General features: G+C 35.3%; 8 protein-coding genes and 1 long non-coding RNA gene across 12 annotated transcripts; 5 read left to right on the top strand and 4 right to left on the bottom strand.

Moving 5' to 3' along the window:
• Positions 1-267: 267 nt before the first annotated feature.
• LOC104793345 (ankyrin repeat protein SKIP35) lies at positions 268-4,183 on the top strand. Of its 2 annotated transcripts, none has more exons than XM_010519691.3 (4): positions 268-626; positions 900-1,559; positions 2,531-2,963; positions 3,034-4,183. In XM_010519691.3, exons 2-4 carry the CDS (start codon positions 1,030-1,032, stop codon positions 3,844-3,846), a joined length of 1,776 nt encoding a protein of 591 aa, XP_010517993.1. In that variant the 5' UTR covers positions 268-626; positions 900-1,029; the 3' UTR covers positions 3,847-4,183. The 2 variants fall into 2 exon arrangements, with proteins under 2 accessions (XP_010517993.1, XP_087310104.1); XM_087453978.1 differs by having other exon boundaries at positions 600-763.
• Positions 4,175-4,987, bottom strand: LOC104793344 (ARGOS-like protein). The gene has a single exon (XM_087453979.1). It carries the CDS (start codon positions 4,842-4,844, stop codon positions 4,425-4,427), a length of 420 nt encoding a protein of 139 aa, XP_087310105.1. The 5' UTR covers positions 4,845-4,987; the 3' UTR covers positions 4,175-4,424.
• A 3,677-nt stretch (positions 4,988-8,664) lies between these two features.
• LOC147943029 (uncharacterized) lies at positions 8,665-10,719 on the top strand. The gene is made up of 2 exons (XR_015559510.1): positions 8,665-8,884; positions 10,362-10,719. It is a non-coding gene; the product is annotated as an uncharacterized LOC147943029 (long non-coding RNA).
• Positions 10,720-11,430: 711 nt separating this feature from the next.
• Positions 11,431-13,336, bottom strand: LOC109125283 (large ribosomal subunit protein uL2my, C-terminal part). Of its 2 annotated transcripts, none has more exons than XM_019226836.2 (3): positions 13,128-13,336; positions 12,882-12,996; positions 11,431-12,152 (listed from the first exon to the last, which is right to left on the bottom strand). In XM_019226836.2, the coding sequence occupies exons 2-3, from the start codon at positions 12,979-12,981 to the stop codon at positions 11,605-11,607; spliced, it is 648 nt and encodes a 215-aa protein (XP_019082381.2). In that variant the 5' UTR covers positions 12,982-12,996; positions 13,128-13,336; the 3' UTR covers positions 11,431-11,604. The 2 variants fall into 2 exon arrangements, with proteins under 2 accessions (XP_019082381.2, XP_019082382.2); XM_019226837.2 differs by having other exon boundaries at positions 12,882-12,991; positions 13,128-13,245.
• Positions 13,337-13,742: 406 nt separating this feature from the next.
• Positions 13,743-15,635, bottom strand: LOC104793343 (6,7-dimethyl-8-ribityllumazine synthase, chloroplastic). Of its 2 annotated transcripts, none has more exons than XM_010519687.3 (8): positions 15,407-15,635; positions 15,223-15,338; positions 14,981-15,076; positions 14,798-14,893; positions 14,600-14,678; positions 14,302-14,348; positions 14,154-14,213; positions 13,743-14,015 (listed from the first exon to the last, which is right to left on the bottom strand). In XM_010519687.3, exons 1-8 carry the CDS (start codon positions 15,555-15,557, stop codon positions 13,977-13,979), a joined length of 684 nt encoding a protein of 227 aa, XP_010517989.1. In that variant the 5' UTR covers positions 15,558-15,635; the 3' UTR covers positions 13,743-13,976. The 2 variants fall into 2 exon arrangements, with proteins under 2 accessions (XP_010517989.1, XP_010517990.1); XM_010519688.3 differs by having other exon boundaries at positions 15,223-15,314; positions 15,407-15,626.
• Positions 15,636-15,694: 59 nt separating this feature from the next.
• LOC104793342 (4-hydroxy-tetrahydrodipicolinate reductase 1, chloroplastic-like) lies at positions 15,695-18,124 on the top strand. The gene is made up of 9 exons (XM_010519686.3): positions 15,695-15,870; positions 15,959-16,181; positions 16,342-16,579; positions 16,791-16,924; positions 17,018-17,092; positions 17,190-17,291; positions 17,386-17,495; positions 17,591-17,678; positions 17,807-18,124. Exons 1-9 carry the CDS (start codon positions 15,863-15,865, stop codon positions 17,873-17,875), a joined length of 1,047 nt encoding a protein of 348 aa, XP_010517988.1. The 5' UTR covers positions 15,695-15,862; the 3' UTR covers positions 17,876-18,124.
• A 107-nt stretch (positions 18,125-18,231) lies between these two features.
• Positions 18,232-20,126, top strand: LOC104793340 (transcription termination factor MTERF4, chloroplastic). The gene has a single exon (XM_087453976.1). It carries the CDS (start codon positions 18,423-18,425, stop codon positions 19,953-19,955), a length of 1,533 nt encoding a protein of 510 aa, XP_087310102.1. The 5' UTR covers positions 18,232-18,422; the 3' UTR covers positions 19,956-20,126.
• A 174-nt stretch (positions 20,127-20,300) lies between these two features.
• On the bottom strand, positions 20,301-20,955 carry LOC104793339 (uncharacterized). Its single transcript, XM_010519681.3, has one exon. It carries the CDS (start codon positions 20,844-20,846, stop codon positions 20,544-20,546), a length of 303 nt encoding a protein of 100 aa, XP_010517983.1. The 5' UTR covers positions 20,847-20,955; the 3' UTR covers positions 20,301-20,543.
• Positions 20,956-21,702: 747 nt separating this feature from the next.
• On the top strand, positions 21,703-23,717 carry LOC104699439 (pentatricopeptide repeat-containing protein At5g08510-like). Its single transcript, XM_087456265.1, has 4 exons — positions 21,703-21,726; positions 21,801-22,028; positions 22,129-22,384; positions 23,635-23,717. The coding sequence occupies exons 1-4, from the start codon at positions 21,703-21,705 to the stop codon at positions 23,715-23,717; spliced, it is 591 nt and encodes a 196-aa protein (XP_087312391.1).
• The last annotated feature ends 508 nt before the right edge of the window (positions 23,718-24,225 follow it).

Here is a 24,225-nt window from a genome sequence, read left to right as displayed (position 1 = left end):
CAGTCACGAGGTCCGGATGTCATTTATGTGAGCTGGAACGATATAATAGAAGATGAAGCTCAACAAGAGCCAAGAGAATTGTGTGTTGTTTTGGGGGTCGTCAATAAAATTCGTATGGTCAAGTTCCCTGATCTTTCTAAGTTCTAACCTTCAACAGCTCCTCCTCCAACATGTATGAAAAGGGAGATTGTACCTCTCACACCCATGTCATCAGCCTGGTGGACATTCGACAAAGACAAATTCAGGGGCACATGCACATCACATAGTAGCCCGGTTTTGTTAATGTTATTCATCGTGAATATGGCCTAGACAAAAAAAAAAAAAAAGAAGACAAAGCTCTTCTTTTTATTGAACAAGACTATTTTTTGTTAGTTGCTCCAATTGATAGCTCTACTATTTTCTAAAACAATTCAGTAATAAAAAAAAAGACAAATTTGGTTAATTGAAAACGAAGAGACGAAAAATAAATTCTCATCAATCAATCAATCAATCTTTGAAAAAAAAAAACAAATAACGTTTTATACATTTAAAAAGAAAAAAAAAAAAAAAGGAGAGAAAACAAATCTCTGATAAATAATTTATTTTGCAAGCGTCGTCGTAACCTCTCAATGAAAAATCTCGTCCAGGTTTGCTCGCTCTCCTCTCTCTTGTCAATTCTCATCTACGACTACGAATGTTCCTTTGTCATGTGTTTGCAATTTCGCATTTTTCTTCTTCTTTTATCCGTTGCAATATCCAGAGGCCCGAATTCACAATTTCTCGGGTTTGGATTTTTTTGGTTTTGATTCTGATTGCTTTGGATCAGTGCCTGGTTTTTTTTTTTTTTTTTTTTTTGTTTAATAGTTTTCGATGCTTCTGTTGACTAATGACTAGTACTACCTTTTTTGCTTTAAATTTAGACTCTTTGGAGCAATCTGAGGAGTGGCTACTGATTCCGCCGCACAAGTCTGGAGGAAGGGATTTGGTATTTGTTATTATTTGTAAAGGTTATTGCTTTCTCTCTACTCTCTAGTGTGTGTTTTGGTTTGGATGGAGAACCAAGAAGAGATGTACCCTGCTGTAACTTCTGAGTTTGACCCTGAGGAGATCGTTACGGTGGAAGGAGGAGCTGAAGGGAGTGGTGTGGTTTTTGCAAGAGAGTCACCACCTCTTATAGCTACAACTCAACCGAGCAATTGCTGTGCTTGTTGTAGTGCAATGAAACTGCAATGCAGCGGTAATAATAATGCTCATCTTAACAGACAGGATAGAATTGAATTGGGTAGACTTTTCCAAGGTTCTGTTAGCTCACAGGATTGGCAACTTTCCGAGAGGTTCATTCGTCTTGCTGATCCTCAGACTTTGAATGATTTCTTGTGCATTAGTCTAGATTCTATTTGGTTCTTGAGTACAGAGCACGAGTTAAAGGGGATCACGGGATTGATTTCGAAGATCATATGTCATGGTGCTCATGACTATACTAGAGCTACGCTTAGGACTTCGTTTCTTGCTTCTTGTGTTTCATCTTGCCACAGCCGGACTGCGAGTCTTGCTGATACTGTAACTCTTATGGCTCAAAGGTACACTCATTAGATGATGGTTCCCCTTTTCTCATACTACTAATAGTGGCAACCCCGTTTTTGGATTATTATTAGAGAATTTTGTTTCTGCTATGATTCCTTGCTTTTTATTCTGCTTCATTCGTTCACCAAAGTCGTGTCCTAGTTGTTACAGTGATTGGTTATATCTGTAAGTGTTTAACTAGTTTGTTAATTTTGAGCTGATTGAAGGGTTTTGATATTGCTTGTACAATTCTCGGATTATACCTCATCAATGCCTTTGGCTTCCCTTGTCTCTGCCTTGGTTGTTTGAAAACATATATTGCCAATACTTATGACTTACTAGAGTGTTCCTATATTTTTGTTACATGGTGATGGGATTCAAAGTTGGTTAGAGACAAGGAAGTTTTTAACTATGTGCTATTGAGTGTGGTGAATTAGAAAAGAACGAGATGTAGCTATAATAGGTCTCTAGAGATGCTAGTTTTGAAATCGATAGGTTATTGAAAAGTTTATCTAACTCAGATGTAGATAGTGATGGCAAAAGCTGAATGTGCTGCATGTCTTTGCTTCCTAATCTTCTTACTTAAGACTTTAGTTGTCTTTAGATGTTTAGGTTAAACCGTTAAGTTCCTTCCATGAACACATGCTAATCTCCCCAGAACATTTCAGTTTTCCAAAATAAAATTTTGTCTCAACATATTCTGCAATTGCCTTGGCTTGCGTTTACATTCACTCACAATTCGTGAGACTTTTCATCCATTATGTGCTCTTTCTTTTCTATCGTTATTGTTTCCGTTTGGGATCTGTGTTGTTTCTATTTTCACATAAAGCAATCAATGATGTTTTCTTGTATCTTTGATGTATCCATTGTTACAACTCACAAAAAGACATTTCTTGCTCTACTGCTTTACTTCAGTGCTCACATTCAATCAGTGTAATTGTCATGTTGATTTCCTCTCAATCATAATTTTCCATCTCGGCGTTTCCAGGTTGCACGAGCGTCTCCAAGAGTGTAACGGTGATGAGGTCCTCAAAGCAGAAGCTGGTGCCAAAGTTCAAAAGTTCACTGAATGGGCCCTCAAATGTATAGGTTTTCACTCCCGATGCCAGGGACCTAGAGATAAAGCTAACCAAGACTCAGCTGCTGAGATCCAACTCCAGCTTTCTGCTTTCAAGATGTTCTTAGATCTTGCTGGAAACCATCTATCAGGAAAGGATTTCACAGAAGCCTTTGATGCAGCTTGCTTCCCGCTTACTCTGTTCTCTACCTCGTTTAATCCTGGCTGGTCTTCTGGAATCTCAGCTACTGTCATTCATGGATTGCTTGGTATGCTGGTGGAAGGAGGCGCAGATAACGTAAATCAGTGCTTTCTTGAAGCTTCTCGTTTTGGGAGCACAGAACTTGTGCGCATCTTGTTGCAGGTAAATCTAATCCTTAATGATTGCTTGCAAGCTTTTTTGTGCAATCTAACTGAACGTTTTCCTGGTGCAGATTGCTCAAAGGAATAGCTTAGACGTGGATGTTGACTTAGCCCTGGGTTTTGCTTCGCATTATAGTAAAATCGAAACTATGAATTGCCTTGTGGAAGAAGGTCATGCGATTGCTTTCCTGGGTCCCTTGATGAGAGCAGCGGAGAGAGGTTGCATGCAAGTTGTTCAATGGTTTGTGAAAAGAGGCTGTCGTGAGATGGAGCTATGCTTAGCTCTCACAGCCGCCACTTCAAGCAGCCAGGTCGAGGTTGCTGCTTATCTCCTTCCTCATGTACCAAGACCCGTCCTCACTGCTCTCAGCGTTGAAATCCTCAAAGCAGCCGGTGAAAGAAGTGGTGGTTCCCTTTACGGAGTAGAGTTTCTCCTAAAATCAGATTTCCTCCGGGATCCAGTAGCCACATATTCAGTTGCAGACACCATTGCAAAGTCAGAAGACGAGTCTGTTCCTTCACATCTTAAATCGTTTCTCCAAGAACACTGGTCAGAGGCTGCATTCAACCAAGGATTGAGGGAAAGCCAGGGAAACTTCATGAATTTTATGAGGGTTTTGAAACTTGGAGAGTCTGCAATAAGTCTAAAGGATCTCCCAGCACCATTGAGAGTAGCAATCGCCTACATGCCGCTGTACAGAGAGTGTGTGGAGGCGGGTGGGCGGCTGCTCTCACAGAAGCTAAGAGGACAGCTTGTGGAAGCCGCAAAACAGCTTCAAGGGTTGGATGTGGCCTCAGAAGAAGTAAAGAAAGGCTATCGTCACCTCGTGGCAGTTTTGGAGCATCACCTTCCTCTATTTTTGGTCAAAGCTTCTCCACACTGAGCAGCAACGGATCCAGCATCTGAGCTATTCGGGTTAACACAAGTCGTTTCTTACAATAGTTGAAAAAATAAGAAGTGAGAAACAACCGTACCCCTACGAATTTGGATTCTGATCCAGGTTGTGAGATGATGAATCAAAACTTCCTATGTGGGAATGTCTTTGTCAAGTCTCTCTAAATCTGTCTTTTTTATGCATCCTAAACCATGGGGAGAATGATAATGAAAGCAATGCAGATTATATTACTTCATCTGTAATCAAAGTTACTACTTCTGTCTCATAGTCTTTACTCTTTAAGTCCATGCAATCAAAGTCTTTCAATATTAAGTTATTATAAAAACAATGTCCCAATTTCATCTGGTTTTGTTTCAAAGGCATTATTAGAAAAGTGGAAAATCATGAAAAACAATGGAAACGATTAAGTTCTCTCTATTTATATAGTTGTATAATTCTGCAGCAACAAGAAACAAAGTTTTACAAATGAAATAGTATTAATCGCTTACCCTGAAACCTTAAGTAAATGACAATAAGACAAAACTTCCTCAGGTTTTTTTAAGGATTTCTTCAATTAAAGAAACGTTTTACATAAAAGTGGAAGAAGAAGAAGTTACTTCTACATGTTTGGAGTTAGAAGAAGGCATGAAAGCAAGAACCATAAGCAAAACCATAATCCCAATAGGAACCAAAAGCAGCATAAACGGAGGAGGAGGCAATGGGGGAAGAATCAAGGGTAAGATCAAGAGAGATGCAGTGAGACCAACAAGCAAAACCATTGATTCCAAACTGAAGTAACTAGCTGATATTAGCCTCCTCGGACTGTTCTGTGACGACAATGTCCGAAACAGTTCTTGCTTCCTCATGATCGGAGCAGGAGCTGATCCACGAAAACTGATGTTCTTCCGGTTATCTCTTCTCATGTCCATGTTGTTGTTGTTGTTGAGTGAACAGTGTTCTTGAATGTTTATGATGTCGTTTTGTAGACTTGAGATATCACGAATCATTTAAAGAAAGTTCCTTTCTTGGGGAATTGATCTGGGGAAATCAGATCGATATATGAAGAAACAGAGTTGGACTCAAATGCATAAAGCAACAAGCTTTTCTTCTTGTTCTGTCAATGTAGCTTGGTTGAAGAACCCTAATGATTAAATTACCCAGTAACTCTGTTTCTTGGCGTTTTTAGACTTAGAAAAAAAGACTTAACTTTTCTTTGTAGTTTTGTTTCCTCCTGTAGAGAAGATTTGATTTGATTGGTGGTTTACGAAAGCTGCAAAGAGAACAAAGGTTGCAACGTTTTGATCAGTATGATTCAATAATAAAAAAAAAAACCAATATTGAACAAACGAATCAGACTAGGAATTTGCAGAGGATTAGATCAGAGAAGAAAAAACTGAAAGAAAGCAACCACCTTTACGACGTTAAGAGTCAAAACGTCCTTCAGCAGAGAACAACAAGAAGATGAGATGGTAACGTTAGAAACCAAAATATATGGGTGTTGAAGCTTTTATGAACGCAAGAGGAAGACGAATGAAGTTTCTTTTGTAAGAAAAAAAGAAAATGAATAGAGAGAGAGAGAGAGAGGAAGATACAGAGGAAGAAATATATAAAAAAAAAATGTTAGTAAAAAGATAATTGAAAGAAAATATAAAGGGATTAGACTGTTTTTGTGGAATCAGAGAAGAAACAGGAAAGAGAGGAAGGTTCACTGAATTTAAAGATCTTTTTCTTCTTTTTTTTGCTATGTTTTAAAAGAAAAAAGAAGGATTTAAAAATTATTATCACTTTTTTTGGGGGTGAGATGACAAGTGTGTGAGAGAGGCAAGTTGCTGATTCTGGAAGGTCTGAAACAATTTCAAATCACCCCCCCAGTGGGTTGGTTCTTCTCCCCTAGACACTTCCTTTCTCTCTCTCGAGAGAGATGACGTAGCCTGGAATTTTATTTGGGGTAAGCCTCTGTCCGAGGTCGAGGTTTTTTAGTTTCTTTTACGAATATTATTCATTATTCCTTTGCGTGCCGGTACCAAAAACTGGTTTTATTAGTTATAGAAGTTAACGAATCTAAGCTTTAACATTGTTCCTTTATTGTGTGTGTAGTCAAAGTTGTTTTATTTAACAATTATATTTGAAAAGCAGTCGTGATTTTTTCCTTTTCTGAGTTATGTGTGTAGGCTTTTTTAAGTCTCCTAAGTATTTTATTCATAAAATTTTAAAATAATACGAAAAGCAAATTAAAATGTTTTAACCACTTGATGTTATCAAAACGAAGTTAGTTGCCTTCTTCGTTGCATAGTTTGAATGCGGTGAATTACCAATTTAATGTTTATTAAGGACTATAATTACAAATTATAGTATATATAATATGTGAATTCAATTTTTTTTTAAAACTCTCACCTAGTAATAATGTTTGTCTATGTGTTTATCGACCGATGATGACCCATATTGTTATTCCTCTCCTCGGCATTTTCATGTGGTGCCTCTATCATATCATCGTTCTTAGTGGGACAGTTGGTCCAATATTTATTTCTTTCGGTTTTATGCTTTTATTATTTAGTTATAGCAAATACAAAATTTTATATTTATATAATTTGAGACTCTTTCTATTTTTAATATATAGTCTAATTAATTAGGTAGACATATTTCTTTTAGTAAGGTTTTAAGGAAAAAAAACTAAAAATAAGTGGTGTTGTTTTGAGAATGTTTCAACAAAACCGTGATGTATAGTGGTAATAACTCGTATTATCAAATATAAATAACATTTGTGTTCAAAAAAAAAAAACAAATATAAATAACATGATATTTGTTATAAGACAGTATATGCAAATGGGATATATTTTATATTTTCAACAGAAAAAACTAGTTTACATGATTACATCCATCATTAAAAAATAAAAGGATATAATTAAGCAATGTTATCAAATGGGATTATATTTATACATATACTAGTTTTGGTTGCGTGTTTTAATTATGAAGGAGGGAGGGACATGATAATTTCCCGCAAGCAGATTTGTTTTGGCAGTTCAGGTATTAAACCAATTGACAGCTTACCAGAATTGTGAATCCACTAGTACTCTCTTTATTCATATTTTTTTTCAATCCAAAATAAAAACACTTATTAGTTATCCAAATTCAATGAATCGATCGCATATATGACATCTAACTATTACGTCTTTTCTACTACAACAAATTCAAACAGGAGGATTGTTTACTTTTAGCCAACCACTAGCTCATTGACATTACTCTTCTACCACTATAATGGCTCAAGTAGACATATAATTACAACAAAACTACTTAATTTACTTTTCGCTATAAACAAAAGTAAAACTTTAGGCCAGTGAAAAAAGATAGTGATGCCGTCTTAACTAGACAACAAAAAAGTTCAACTAGCTATTTATTAGACTAGAGTAATAGTATAAATGTAGCATAGTGATATCTTCCCGATACATAAAGATATTCATATCATCTTGTGGATATGTACTTGATTTGATATCTTTGATTTTATGTATACATGATCTTATGGTTAGGATCGATATGCCACTCGTGAATGTAATGTAAGAATTTTATACAGAGAGCGCAATCTCTTATCCAAATCAGACAAAAGATTTTTATTCGTAGCCAAAACCAAGAAAGATTTAGGAATTAGGTGAAATAAATGTTTTTTTTTGTTCTGTTTTACTATTATCCTAAAGATTCTATTAATTTAATGCATGGTGTCTATTTTAATTTTAGGAAATTAGAAAGAAAAAAAATAATTGGTGGAAAGGGAAAGGTATAGAGAAATGGCAACCCATGCATGATTGCCTTGAACATCGCAAACCCTCCCTTAGATTGCATGTCTAGTGGTATGTAATGTAGTGGACCTCTGCAACAATATTCAACCAAATATTTATATTTTATATACATTTGCATAATGCATAGACATAATAAGATGAATTATTATCTCAATTAATTTAATGACGAGTTTATATGATATGCCCACAGTTTTCATCATATACTTGAGGTTTTTAAAATGATGAAATTATATTTCTCAATTAAGAGTCACTCCCGCCCCCTTTTAAACCTTGGTGGTATATATTGAAGAAAAAAGAATATAAAGTATAACCAAAAATGTTGATATTAAATATAAATAAGCGATGATTTGAAAAGGTAGTGCAATGTGGATGAAACGGCACATGTCATTGTCACGTGGCTAGTTCCTATCGATTCAATGCATATCTCTCGACCAACTTGACTTATTAATATTCCTCGTACAACTCTCCTCCAATCTAAAAAGGTCATCTTTTTTTTTTTTTTTTTTTTGGTAAAATGTGAAGTCATCTCTCTTCTTCTACGTTATGCGCGAGTATTTATTTATACATCTATAAATACTTCTCTCTTTGCCAAAATTTCCCCAAAATTATTGTTTTTAAAAATCTATAAGACACAGAGTATGTAATTATTTCAAGTTTTCTTAATTAAAATACACACATATGGCTCAAACAAATTAATTTATTCAACAAAAAAATATCTCTATATTAGTGTCTAAAAAATAAAAATAAAAATTTCTGATCATATTTTATGTATATATTTTATTTTAAACTCTGGATATATTGTATATATATATATTATTTTGCTAGAAATAAAAATTATTTTCCTCTAATGTTCTAATCCTAAGGTAATTAAGCTTTGTTTTCCTAATAACATCCACTTTATAATACTGTACTTCTGATTTAAAGTTTTACACGGTTTGTGATATTAATTAAGAAAAAATAAACCGTGGACGGTGGATCCTCATCACCTAATCAGTATAGTTATATATATAAAAATCATATGCTTTAGTTAATGGTTAGAAAGTAGAAACTATAGTTGATAAATCAAACTCTAAAGTAGCTAGTGGCATATACAAAGATAGGAATATATACTTTTGTCTATTCTGTTTCCAAGCTTCTTGCTGAAGTCTGAGCTAGCAAAGATATGACCAGACTGAAAAGGGAATTAACAGGAAGAGAAACAAAAATACGCACAAAATACATGCATCTGCTGGTGAAGGTTATATGATCCATTGCACGTATGATTCATTGCACTTTATGATTCTTTTTTCTTAGTTTCATCCCCCTTTTCATAAAAGATAAGAAATTTTTAAAAAATAATTTCGTCATTTCATTTTCGATATAATTCAACTTTTGCCAGTATTTGTTCTGAATCAGTTATATATATATATATATATATATATATATATTCTTTGGTTATGTATTTAAGACAAAAGTGTTATTAGTAGATAAAATAAATAAAAGGGAATAACAAAAAAAAATGAAAATGATGAATTGATATGGAGGAGTAGGACCCAAGATTGTAAGCATGGTGGCTTATTTGTTGTTACATTACATACATCTCATTTTCAATCTTAATTCAAATTCTGTGTGCTTCTCATTTTTTCATCTATTGAGTACGAATATCATTCTTGGTTTTATCAATTTTTTTCAAACCTCCTAAACATCGACTTTTTAAAATAGTTGGTTGTTTAGACCAAAGGTAGATGTCAAATTGGTTTCTTCACTTTTTTAATTGGTATATAATAATACATAACAACAACAACAACAAAAAAGCTAGGGTAAATCATATTGTTTTTTTTTTTGTTTTTTTTGAACAAAGGGTAAATCATATTGTTAATAGAATAGAATCCGACATTTTACACTAGCTAAAAATTCCATCTGAATTAATTTAAAAATTATGCAACTGTTATGTAAATAAACTATTCAGGAATATATCAAAGTATGCATATTACCAACAAAATTATGTATTGTTTTTTCATTTTAATTCTGACTAATTTCCAACAGTAATTATAAGTTGTTTTATTCATTTTCATAAGTTGTTTTATGAAAAGTAAACAACTTACATGAATTGATTTTCACAGTACTTAGTGAAGGATTTTAGAGCATCAGTCCAACGATGGTTTTTTTCCAAGCAACATAGAATGTAGATTGATTGTTTAACAAAAATATAAGAATTTTCAAAAATGATATGTGGATCATGCTAAGGTGTTTGATTATTTGACAAATTCTTAGTTGATCTCTAAATAATTACTTGATATAAGGTCTTACATATATATATATATATATCAGTTTTATTTTATGAGAGAAAAAAATATTTAACGACTTTTAAAAAAAATTTCCATATCTAAAGGTTAGGTTTATCACAATTTAACAATTAGAAGTGTGAGATTAGAGGTTGGATGCTATAACTTTTTGATTATTTGATCATTTCTTAATTGAAATTTCTGCGATTACTTTTGTTTCTAATCATATGAGATCTTCAATTATCCGTAGAGATGATAATGATGATCGTTTTTTTGCGATTATTTAACTAAAAAATAAGAATTTTTCAACAATGATATATGGTTAGTGCTTTGGTGTTTGATTATTTGATAAATTCAGAGTTGATCTTTAGTGACACTTCTATCAATTATTTGTTTAGTATTTTTTTTGTTGATATACTATTTTGATTATCGTGTCATAACTAATGTTAATTTCTTGTTTTTTTTGCAGTTGAGAGAAATAATGGCAATTTTTCGTTCAAAACGATTACCACAGCTACTAATAGATTGGCAATTATGCCTTATTCTAGGATTTCAAAAAGCCCTTTAAATGAATAAGTGTCTCAAGGAAGCTGGGTTTGATGAACAATCGATCAAGAAAAGGGTTAAAGCCGCCCTTATTGCTTACATTCTGGAATCTAAGATTTGCTTTTCGATTCTTGCTGAAAATTTTTGTTCTTTAATTTGTGTAATTATATGTAATTCAAATATTTTTAAATTACATGTATGTGTAAGCACAGTTGATAGTTGGATGTATAAGTTTAACATATTATAATTGTCCAAGTATAAAAAGCAGTTTTCAATTAAAAGTTTGAGATTGAAGTTTAGATGCTGCAACTTTTACATCAGTTGATCAGTTTTTAGTTGAAGTTTCTCATATTACTTTTGTTTATTGTTCATATAAGGTATTCGAACATTCGTGGACAAGAGAATTATGATTTTTTTTGTGATTGTTTAACTAAGATATAAGATTTTTTAATAATGATATGTGGATAATCCTTATGTAAATACATTCTTCAGGAATATATAAAGTATGCATATTACCAACAAAATTATGTATTCTTTTTTATTTTAATTCCGACTAATTTCCAACAATAATGATTAGTGAATGTCTCATTGCTGAAGAATAGAAGAATAGAAATGTTCTTTGCTACAACATTCAAAGTTGAAACTTGAAAATTTCATAAGAAAAAAGATAAAAATTCTCATGTCGGGTATATTAAAAGTTTTTTGGAGGTAATTAGTCAAAGAAGACATTTGCTTTGAATGTGTGTTTTTTTAGTGTGTGTGGGGATTGATTCAATGTATTGTTCCAAGTTCCAACCTGTTGACTCTTTTTTTTTTGTTTCCTTTTCTGAATTATACTTTTGATTTTAGACCCTTTCCTCGATCGAACCTTTTACTACAGTGTCTTTTACTAAACATAAGTAAGCGTATAACAACAATCTCTCAAAATTGATTATGACAATTTCAAAAGGCAAAAAAAGATGGCAACTCTATTAAAACGTGATCGTGATAAATAAAAAAAAACGTTTGATTTCCATTTAAAAACGTCTGTGGTGTTCACCCCTCTGTGTAAGAAAAATCATGAATACACTAAAAACCAACTCTCAAAAGCAGATTCAATAAACCCTGATAAATTATTATAAGAAAGAAGCATTTGAAGAAATTGTAACTAGTCTTCTTCATCCATATCACATTTTTGCTGCTGCAGCTGCCAAACGCTTCTTCTTCTTCTTGACACTAGCGGATTTGTACCCGCCTTTACACGGTTTCCCCCACGGACTTGTTGATGTCCTTCCTCGGCTTCCACTACTTTTGCTTTTTCCTTCACCTCCACCGTGCGGGTGATCACACGGGTTCATCGCCACTCCTCTGACTTTGGGCCTTATCCCCAACCACCTACTCTGTCCTGCTTTCCTCAGCTTCTTCGTTCCGTGAGACGGGTTTGACACTGTGCCAATCGTAGCACGGCACCTGGCGTTGATCCACTTGGTGTTCCCTGATGGAAGCTTTATCAAGCATTTCCCTGAAGCAGGCTCCTTTAGTATCTTGGCGTTGGCTCCTGCAGCTCTGACCATCTTGGCGCCTTGCCCTGGGTTCATCTCGATGTTGTGGATGATTGTTCCGATACGCATCATACCTAGTGGCATAGAACTTCCCACCATTGAGTTGATGTCCATGTGGAGCATCTCTTCTTTCATCTGCGCCACCAATGATTTGTTCTGTGCATCAGCAAAACCTGCAAAACACCAACAGAGATACTGATTTTGACACAAAGCTAGATTGAAACTCTGGATCTCCATATATCAATATATTATCATGTAGTTAAGTAACTTTCAAGCTGTATATACCCAATAGAGCTTAATCTTAAATCACGGAAACCACATAGACTAGAGAAACCAAAGTCCCATAAAGTAAATACATGCATCAAGTTTATGTTCTGAATTTACCAAGTTAAAAGAGAAAGAGTATGAAACAGATAGGAGAAGAATTTGATACAAAATAGCACCAGAGTTGCAGAGATCCAAGCTTAAGCTCTAATTAGCAGCGATCCTATGTTCTAATGATCATGAATTCTTCCAACACAACAAGAGTATCTTAACATGGAGTAGTAATAGTTTCAGGTAACTAAATTGTCCAAGAATACTTATGAAGAAGAGATCTGATACAAGCTCTCATTCTTTTCTCATATAACAAAGAGAAGCAATCACGCTTGTTCATCATCTAAACCAGAAGTAACTTGTTGCATCAACAAGTTCATAACATTGGAATCCCCCAAAAAAATTTCAACTTTAAACACTTAAACAGAAGAGGCTAACAAGAATACTGACTATGGCAAAATCACTACAACTGTAAAACTCAATGTGCAACAAGGTTAAATCAAAGCTATTACACTCTTTCCAAAAAACTCATTGATGATCCAAATTTGAGCATTCTCCGGAATTAAAAAAGAGTATATCAACCGAACCTGTAGAGAAACTGCGAAATGCTGGACGAATAACGCTGTTGAATAAAGAAGACGAAGCAGTAGTAGCTCGAGCTCTGCATAAAGCCACAAGCGCCGACATGGAAGTGAGACTGCTCTAAACAGTGAGAAAACAAAAAAGGTAGGGTTTTTTATCGCAAAAGACTCTATAGCTCCAACGACCTATCAAATAAAAAAATAAAATAAGGGCTTCTACGCGTGATTTACATAGAGCGTAGGATGACTTACTTTGAGATCGAGGACTAAACAACCTGAGAGATGCAAAATCGAACAAGAGACGATAGAGAGAGAGAGAGAGAGGGGGCTCTGAAATGAATCGAAGACGAAGTAATAGAATAATCAACCCGGTTCAGGTCACCCGGTTCGAACCATCCATAAAACCGGGAAATTATTGGATTGGTTTTGAATTTGGTCTAGACTAGACCGTTTTATGAATTGTTACGGGATTTCAAGTTATAGTAAATTAAAACTCAATTCTGCTGTTATCCTCTTCTCTAATTTTCTTATTGATGATCGGCTTTAATTTAACTAAGGTTCATACATGATAAGACCATAGATTAAAAGTGTAATCGACAAATCACCATGCAACACCAACATAACCAAGCGAACCAGACCACAATAAATCTCTCGCCTACACTTAATATTTTGGTATGTTCGAAGGTAAGAGCTAATTAATGTAGAAACATGATCTAATCTAAAAGGTTAAGTTTTGAGGTTCGCGTTTGGTTATAAAAGTCCATTAGTTGAGAGGTGGATTTCCGGCTGTATGCAGTATTTCCAACTTATTAGAATCCTTATGATTCAATACAAGTTCATAATCTTCGCCTGTCGACAAAATCTTCGTTGTGCAGAATATTTAAAGTTGAAATCCCATTCGGACACCACAACTTCAACATAGTATTATGATTCACGACAAAGAAGATCACACTTTTTTATTGGAGCAGAAAAAATGCAAAATTCAGAGGAATTATTATTAGATTACCAAAAGAAAGACCAAAAGCTTAGTAAAGCGTTAAAATATCTTGACAGCATGTAGTTCTCATACGTGATCATTGTTCATCCACGTAACCAGCAGAGCTAGTTCAGGTGGTGCTCAAACAGAGACGCCATTTCAAGCTGAAGAAAGAGCAGAGAGAGAAAAATTTCAGGACTTTACCAAAGAGACAATAAATCAAATGACCACTTGCGCAATGGAATGATTCGAAAATTCGATCTTGTTCTAAGAATAAAGGAATGAATTATAATGATACTTACCGCTGTCAAAGCAGTTTCAGCTCCCTTATTGCCGGCTTTGCCACCAGATCGATTCAAAGCCTAGTTGACCACAGTAGCAACAAGTTCAGTGTTTATCCATATGATTAACAAACTATATATCATCAACCCTTGCATAACAAATTTTAACCTGATCCATGTCCTCGCAAGTCAGTACACCAAATATGCATGGAACCCCTGCAAATTAGGAATTTGTAAGCTTTAATTACTACTATAGTGAATAGTGCGTGAACAACCAGAACAAAATTTGATGAACTAGTTCATGATGTTGGAATTAAATCATCCAAAATCCCAAGAAAGGCAAAAAATGAACTACCAGCTCTTTGAGGTTCTGAAGTACTACAAAAACAATCTTTCACTGTTTTCAAAACAATGTTACATAAAGATGTCTAAAGATGCATATACCGCAATTGATTATCAAGATAAACCTGAATTTATGCCAGCAGAAAGTACTCCGGATGCAGCAGAGTTGGCAACAGCATCATAATGTGTGGTATCTCCTCTTATCTATACCACAACAAGGACAAGAGTATATCAAAAACCAACTTTAATAAGCATGTGTGAGAAACTTTCTATAACTTGAAGAAGTCATATGAGGAAATAGAATTGTATAGCAAGAATCATACCACAGCGCCAATGCATAAAACGGCATGAAATTTTCCTGATTTCCCAAGGTTTTGTGCAACAACTCCTATCTCAAAGCTGCCAGGAACCCAAATAACCTGAAGAAAAAAGACTCTTCGTTAGCTTTGTGAAAGCTCAGATCTTTTTTCACTCTGATTTAACATAACAAGCTAAAGACTTTTTACTTCGATGTCTTCTTCTCTGACTGAATACTTCTTGAAAGTCTCAATCGCTCCTTCCAAAAGCAACTTAGTCACAACTTCATTGAAACGAGCTACAACCTTGAATACAAAATTTGAATTGACAAAAAAAAAAAGTCAACACAAGGCTCAAGTTTTAAATTTTCACTATAAATCATCCAAATCAGAACCAATTCACCAAATCTAAGCATTGCACGAAGTTAAAAAAAGCGATTCTGAGAACTCACGATGGCAAATCTAAGACCTTCGCCTCTGATAAGAGACCCAGTAACATGGCGAACAGCAGCGGTCTGTACGAATGAAGAGCGTAGTTCCTTCTCTACAACGAGCGGTGACGCAAACCCTAACACCAAATTCTAACATTTCATTCACGAACTTGAGATATTATAAGAGAAGTCAAAGCAAGCTTACCGGATGCGGATGAGGAGAATGAGAGGTTATTGGATTTGTTTGCAGAAGCGCCACCGTGAATATAACAGGCGGAGGAAGATTGACGCGAATTGAGCTGACGGTGTGCCGTCGGTATTAGGCGGAGACACGGCGGCGAAGCTAAGGACTTCATCTTTCGCTCGTCGGATTGTTTTTGAGATGGTTCGTTTTCCTGAGTGAGACTGTGTGTGTGGTTAACCTCAGGTTTCTCTTATCGGTTTCAAATGTCCGGTTAATATTTAAATTAAATCCGGTTAATTAAATCTACTTGTTTGGTTTAGAGATTTCCGGTTCGATGATAAATCCAAGATAAATCTAAACCCTAAATCAATCTCTCGCCGGCCGGGAAATTTCAGACAAAAGTGGAAGATTTTAACGATTTGTCTGTCGCAATAAAGAACAAAACTTTCGTCTAATCTATTCTTGAATCAATAGGAGATGAACGGGTACGTTTTTGAAGCTTACCAATCTCACTTCAAATTTTTTGATTGATTGGATTGATGGAGATGAGCTTACTCTTTAAAGAAAATTCAGGTTAATGGCGTCTTCAAGTGTGTTCCTTCATCGTCCAGTGGACTCGCGTCTCGCATTTGCTTCTAGAAAGAATCACAATGCAGGAAAATGCGGTAACGGACGTGTTAGTTTCATGGGAATTGGGACACGTCGTCTTCCGGTGGTTTTATCGATGACGGCGTCGGCTGATTCCGGTGACGAGGTCGTCAAGTCTGTTTTGCCTGGAAATAGCATATCCATCATGGTAATCTGATCATCTTTTCCCTTAGACACAGAGTTGTGTGATTTGACTTTGCATTACTAGTTTGAGATGTAGACATGTCAAAGATTGTGTATTTTCTTCGATTACTAGATATAGGGAATTGTTTGGGAGTTAAGCCATTCGTTAATCTCTTATACAACAGGTGAATGGATGCAGTGGCAAAATGGGGAAAGCTGTGATCAAAGCAGCAGAGTCTGCTGGAGTAAATATTGTTCCCATATCGTTTGGTTCTGCTGGTGAGGATGGTCAGACGGTTGAGGTCTGTGGAAAGGAGATTACTGTGCATGGTCCTGCTGAAAGAGAAAAAGTTCTCTCTTCCGTGTTTGAGAAGCACCCGGAGCTTATTGTTGTTGACTACACAGTTCCTTCTGCAGTAAATGGTATACTTCAGAATCTCTCATTTCTACCATCAAGAGACAATTGTGTTCTTGATTTGTTGATATTAGGATTGAATTCTTGTTGGGGGGAACGAGCTTTGTGATCCTTGATTAAGTTTGTTTAGAATTTGTGGAAGTGTAAAATCATCTGCTAGAAGTTTCGTTTGTCTGTCGTGAGTTGATTTTCAAATTTTGGAATTTTTGCAATGTATAGATAATGCGGAGCTGTATAGCAAAGTAGGTGTTCCTTTTGTCATGGGAACAACGGGTGGAGATAGGGACAAATTATATGAAACTGTTGAGAAAGCAAAGATTTATGCAGTGATTTCCCCACAGATGGGTAAACAGGTATGTGTAATTGGATATTTCTGGAAGAAATGATTACTTATAGTACATGTAAAGATTCTTTAGCTCATATCTGTGTGCTTTGTTGGTCTATAGGTTGTAGCATTTCTTGCAGCCATGGAGATCATGGCTGAGCAGTTTCCGGGAGCCTTTTCTGGTTATTCATTGGATGTACTTTTCTTACTTCTTTTATAAATTCGAATTCATTTTTTCTCCGTTAGTTTTGTATTACTTCTTGCTACATCTAATCAACTTACGATCTATGTAGGTGATGGAGTCTCATCAAGCTAGCAAATTGGATGCATCCGGAACAGCAAAAGCTGTTATTTCTTGCTTCCAGGAATTGGGTGTGTCTTACGACATGGATCAGGTGCATTGGTCATCCTCTATTGTTTACATCTCTCTGCAATGACTTATTTTATTCTCAGGATATGAATTTTCTGTGTATACAACTTTTGTGGTAGATACAATTGATTCGGGATCCAAAACAACAAGTGGAGATGGTGGGTGTTCCCGAAGAGCATATCTCTGGCCACGCTTTCCATCTTTATCACTTGACATCACCCGATGAAACGTAATGCAATACTAAGATATTGTTTATACATATCTTTATATTCTGTTGTATAACTGTTCCATAACTAGCTCCCTTTTCTCTGTCTTTCGTTGCAGTGTCTCCTTTGAGTTCCAGCACAATGTCTGTGGCAGATCAATATATGCTGAGGGTACTGTTGATGCTGTGCTCTTCCTCGCCAAAAAGGTTATAAAGCTTACTCCTATTGCTCACCATGATTCTGCGAGACTGAATCTCAGCTTTCTCTGAGTCTCACCTCATCTCTAATCTCTATAATGCTAGCTGTTGATTCAACACTTATGTGGAATGTGCAGATTCGATTGAAAGCAGATCAGAGAATCTACAACATGATCGATGTTTTGAGAGAGGGAAACATGCGTTAAGCTTCCGAGTTTTGTTAGTGCATTGACCAAATGGTGGTTCTAGAAGAGCTAAAATTAGATTTACCAAATCAACAGCTGTGAAAATTAGATGTTTGGTTGGTTCCCACTTGTGCCTTCAGCACACACAGGCTTTTGAAACTCCTTGGTATATTACATGAACTTATCATTGTATTGTTCATGTTCAGACCTCTTTACCTTAGATGTTATTCTCCTTTCTTAATCATTGAACTAAAGTCTTACAGATAAAAATCTTCCAAATGTTATGAACAACAATCTCAATGTATGATGATCATCATCAGTTCATCACCAAAAAGTTGTAAATTTTGTGTTCTTTTTACTAATTTAATATTTATGGTAAAAAAAAAGAAGCCGAGACTCTCTCTCTCACTCCCTCTCGTTAGGGCTTCTCTAGTACACGCGCCTTTCGTATTCTCTCGAATAGCTAAACTCCTTCAGACGAGAAAGCGAGAATTTTTTCTATTTCCCATTTGATTTTGATTGCAAAGTCGTAATCTTTTTCGACAGCAATCTTCTGGGTATCTCCAGAATGAGGTATCTTCTTCTCAGGAGGAACAAGTTCGTGACTTTGATCAAAAGAGAGTGTTTCATCTTTCCGATTATATCATCCCCTGAAACTAAAACCCTGATAAACCCAGATCCTAATATCCCTCAATTTCAAAACCCTTGTTCGATTTCCAGGATTGCTCACTATGCAACTCAATCTTCGAAGTTCCCGGAGTACGAGATGCCTACAGTCACATGGGGAGTCATACAAGGGAAGAAAGAGAAGCTCGTGAATCGTGTTAAAATCTGCGATTATCTCAAGGGTTTGGGGATAATCACCGATGAATTGGAGAGTATTGAGCTACCTTCCACCATTGAAGTCATGTGTGAGCGTGTTGAGTTCTTACAGAAGCTAGGGTTGACCATAGACGATATAAATGAGTATCCTTTGATGTTAGGCTGCAGTGTGCGTAAGAATTTGATTCCTGTCTTGGCTTACTTAGAGAAAATTGGAATCCCGAGATCGAAATTGGGAGAATTTGTTAAGAACTATCCTCAGGTTCTCCATGCAAGTGTGGTTGTTGAGCTTGCTCCGGTGGTTAAGTTTCTTAGAGGTCTGGACGTTGAGAAGCAAGATTTGGGGTATGTTCTGATGAAGTACCCTGAGCTTTTAGGGTTTAAACTCGAAGGCACTATGAGCACATCCGTTGCGTATTTGGTAAGCATTGGTGTGAGTCCTAGGGACATTGGTCCAATGGTGACTCAGTATCCTTATCTTTTGGGAATGAGAGTTGGAACCATGATCAAACCTCTTGTAGATTATCTAATTTCCATTGGTTTGCCGAAGAAAATTGTGGCTAGGATGCTAGAGAAACGTGCATATGTAGTCGGATACAATCTTGAGGAGACTGTTAAACCAAATGTAGATTGTTTGATTAGTTTTGGAATCAAGAAAGAACTACTGCCTTTGGTTATTGCTCAATATCCTCAAATTCTTGGGTTACCGGTAAAAGCCAAGATGTCTACACAACAGTACTTTTTCAGCTTGAAGCTCAAGATTGATCCTGAAGGATTTGCCCGTGTAGTAGAGAAAATGCCACAGATTGTTAGCCTGAAGCAGAATGTGATAATGAAACCCGTTGAGTTTCTCTTGGGCAGGGCGTTTCCAGTCGAGGACATTGCGAAAATGGTTGTGAGATGTCCTCAGATCCTCTGTTCCCGAGTCGAACTCATGAAGAATAGCTACTACTTTTACAAGACTGAGATGGGGAGACCGATGAAAGAACTCGTGGAGTACCCTGAGTATTTTACTTATAGCTTGGAGTCAAGAATAAAACCGAGGTACCAGAAGCTACAGAGCAAAGGAATTAGGAGTTCATTGAACTGGTTCCTCAATTGCAGTGACCAAAGATTTGAGGAACGGTTGCAAGGTAACTATATCGATCCAGATACTGAAGGTCCAACATTCGACATGGGTGGGAAGTTAGATATGCCTGGTGGCGAGATTGTGTCTGATGAGGAAGAAGATGAGAGTGATGATGATGAAGTTCTCTACAAACGCACTGTTACATTGTAGAATAATCTGAAGTTTTTTAACTTTATCGAACTTCTGCATTTAGCTACACTTGTTTGAAGCATTGTGTTCATTTTGTTCTCTGTTCACTTGATTTTGTCGCACGATTTTAGATGTTGAAGGTTTCTCATATACAGAGGCAAAACAATGAAAACAAGAACCTATTCATCTAAAGACTAATGTATATCTACTCAGCAGCTTCTTAGTCTAATCAAATCATGAATTTGGTTGATTAAACTAAGTTATGTTTTTGGTGTTATCTTATGGAGAAGGGAACAACAACTCTGAGTTCTGACCCGTCAAGTCAACTACGGGATATGGTCAAATATGGATTAGGTCAACTAGAGCTTTGGAGAGTTGGAATTAACATTATTTCGAGTTTGGTCCATACAAGTTTTCATTTTCTCGTTTATGACTTTACAAATATACATTTCAACAACAAACCCCAACTACAAACTTTTACGTATACATCAAAAGATCACAAAAATAACGTTATCTACATGATTGGTTGTATACAAAATCAAACACAAGACGAAAGAAAATACAAGTTTCCTTTTTCTTTTGCTTTGGAATATTCTTGACTTGATAAAGTTATTGACCTGAGATGCAAGAAAACAATCTATGGCTCTTGAACCTCACAAGCTGACCTTCCCGCGGCGGAGAAAAACCTTTCTCCGGAGCTACGCCACCGTTTCTTTTTGTTTCCCGGCTTGATAACGATGAGAAATCTCCAACGGACCAGCGACGGCGGTGGTGGCCGTCGACGTTCATTTCAATATCAGAGACGAATTCGTAAGACTCACGAGTCGTGGCGGAAGAGGAGAGACGTTCGTAACGACGACGAGTTATGTTCTTCTTCATAGCCTTATAGGCCATTGGTATTAAACCATCCATTGATGATTCACTCTTGTATTTATTTTCTCTCTTTAAGGTTCTTTTGAGATGAAGCTAGCAAAAGAGGTTTTATGTTTATGGTTTATTGACTTGGGTTTGGTGCTTAGAGCATGTGCATCGCACCGTCCTTCGTCGTCCTACATAATTAAAACGATTAATTTAAATCAAAATCATAGATTATACAAAGAAACGTTCCTAAAAACAGGACAATTTTTATGCGTCCCTCAGGACACGTGTCATCCTGTAATAGGATGTTGTTTTATTTGTAGGGTGAAAGGAAAAAAAACTCGACGGATCAATTCATTTTATCTTTCGCACTCTCTCTCTTTACTCTCTCTGTATCGCGACGGCGATTAAACAAAAACTTTGGATCGCCTCCATCAAAGTGAAGATTTTGCAACGCGAAGGCCTCACTTAGTGTATCATCTTCCAAAATATCCAATTGTAAGAGGTATGTGTTGTAAATTCAAGAACGATTTTGATGTATTCTCGATTTAGGGTTTTTATGATTTTTTTTTATTTAGGGTAAAGGGAAATTGTTTGGGGGATTCGATAGAATAGGAAAATTGTTTGTGGGATTCGATAGATTAGGGTAATTATTTGTGGGATTCGATAGATTTGAGAAATTTTTTGTGGGATTCGATTTAGGGTTTATGTTCCTTTCGCGATTTAGGGTTTCGGGAATTTGTTTGGATAGTTTACTCTGTGTTTTTAGATATATGATCTCTCTGATTTTTGTTTCGATTTAGGGTATTGGATTATTTTTTTGGTATCGATGGTTGAGTGTGTCAATTTTTTGTTATAATTAGGTTTTTGGTTTATGTTTATGGGTTTACCTAGTTGACTCTCCGAGTTTATGGCTTTGTCTCTTAAGATTGTTGTCAGTTTGTATTGATTATGTGGACATTGTATCATGAACATTAGTATACAACTCATGCTCTTTGCTTATTACAGGATATCAGAAGAGAATTAGGAATATCTCTGTTTGGTGAAAAGACGCAGGAAGAAGCAGAGCTACCAAAGGTTTGTAATAAGATAACATGTGGAATGATTGATGTAGCGAAACGTTTGTTCGATGAAATTGGGAACCAGAGAAATTTGTGCTCCTGGAACTCAATGATTGGTAGTCTAGCTACTCACGGGAAACACAACGAAGCTCTTGAGCTTTATTCACAAATGTTGGTGAGCATTTTTTGTTTTGTTTCTTCTTCAGTTCAAATGCATGTTGATTCCTCTGTTCTTTAGAGTTCTAACACTTATGATTTTTCTATTGGTACTTTAGCGAGAAGGAGAAAAACCAGATGCAGTGACATTTGTCGGGTTGCTGCTAGCTTGTGTTCATGGTGGGATGGTAGTGAAGGGACAAGAATTGTTCAAGTCCATGGAGGAAGTTCACAAGGTTTCGCCAAAGCTAGAGCAATACGGATGCATGATCGATCTCTTGGGACGTGTTGGGAAGCTGGAAGAAGCATGTGATCTCATCAAAACAATGCCAATGAAACCAGACGCTGTTGTATGGGGAACTCTTTTAGGTGCTTGTAGTTTCCATGGAAATGTTGAGATTTATCAGTTTCTTGATGAAATTTTTAGATTCACTTTGTCATTTTCTTATGTTTATAATGTTAATGTTATATGTTTTATTTTAATTAAAACTTTAATATCTTTTTACATATTTATTTAAATAATTAATTTTTTAAATTAAAAATACTATAAAGGACACCAATGCTCATACAACTGTAAAGGACACCAATGCTCGTACAAAACTTAAGAAACTCTCAAAATAAAAATAAAATATTTGAAGGACCAAATATCAGTCCTAACCGATGCACATGCCCTTACTTACCTTCCAATATTCTTCTTTTATATGTCTTTCTTTATACAAGAAATCTCATCTTTTTTTTATATATAGTATTGTTTCTTCTCCCATTTGATTTACACAATAAATTATAGTTTGAAGAGTTATATATGGTTACCGTGTATCTCTTGTTTTGGAATTCATGATCATTAATTATTCTTTGGTCAAGTTTAAAACATTAATTTACAGTATATGTACGTAATTTAAGTGTTTAACACCTAGTGGTCTGGTCGTGAGATTAATGTATTTTAATTTATACTTGATTTTTATGATTCAAAATTTAGATTCATATGAGATTATCGATGTAAGCGTTTAATTTCAAAAGTTTGTAGCAAGTTGCAACATCCATCCAGCCATCACAAACTTTGTATAGCTGAAATTTATTGTCAACGAGAAAGAGAAACAGATGATTAAGAACAAACTTAAACGTGTAAATCATTAGCGTTTTAATGAATATGCATATATATATATTTACATAAAAAAGGGTTTGTGATTGAGATCGACCTCAAAAAAGTCCAACAGGTCACTTCCTTTTTTTAAATGATTTAGCTGTTGCACACGTTACCCACCAATGATCTTTGACTTCTTATTTGTGTATGGCAACAATCCAAAATCACTTGACATTTTTGTGGGACTTTTTCTTTGTTTTTTTAGTTTAATTTAGTTTTATCTCCACAATTTGTTTATTTTCCTGAAGAGAAAGACGGGTTCAAGATACATCTCTTACGCTCGTAATGAAAGTGTGTTTGTTTGCCTAATACAAAATAGTGTTTTCTTTTTAATTTTTAAAAATATCATAATGGCAAAATCGTATACGGTAGGATAATCAGAATTTGATGTAATTTGAACTATAATATTCTGAATTCTGACAATATTTGTTCAAACAGTTTGGTGTGCTGTTATTAATGCCAGGTTCTGTTTGTGTTTCTGCAGGGACACCGGCACAATTAAATGAAGAAGATCCACCTACTGGTGCGGAGGAAGGAGTTTGGAATTTTGTACATAATAATAGCTAGATATAAATTATCAAAAATAAATAAAACTACGTGATATCTCGTGCTACAGCACCGGATTATATATTTTGTTAATTACTTTTTTGTAATTTGTATTTTTGTAATGTAATTTTTTATTTTGACTTATTTTCTTTGTTTATCTAGTGTTTATTTGTATATTTGGGGTTACACAGTAAATTGGAAATTCTAATATAGTAAGTAGTTTGTAAAATATAGTTTTTCACGGAAACAGACATACCACAATATTGGATAGTTGTTTTGTAAGAGAATAGATACTCCGCAATATCGGATAGTAGTTTTGTAAGAGGATGAGTTTTTCTTTATTTTGATTTGTCGTCGAAAGACGAGAAGTTGCTTTTTAGGAAACCATTGTATTTATAGTGAGATTAAATATATTTAGGTTATCATTTAGAAGTTAATATTTGATATATCAAATCTCAGCAAAATTTTAAAAAACCAATTTAATTTATAGTTTGATAAAAATACATGTTTTGACGGGTTTAACTCAAAC

The sequence above is a fragment of the Camelina sativa genome, chromosome 6, assembly GCF_030686135.1.
Source record: "Camelina sativa cultivar CO46 ecotype springtype chromosome 6, ASM3068613v1".
Taxonomy (NCBI): domain Eukaryota; kingdom Viridiplantae; phylum Streptophyta; class Magnoliopsida; order Brassicales; family Brassicaceae; genus Camelina; species Camelina sativa.
This window is presented reverse-complemented; position numbering and strand designations above follow the sequence as displayed.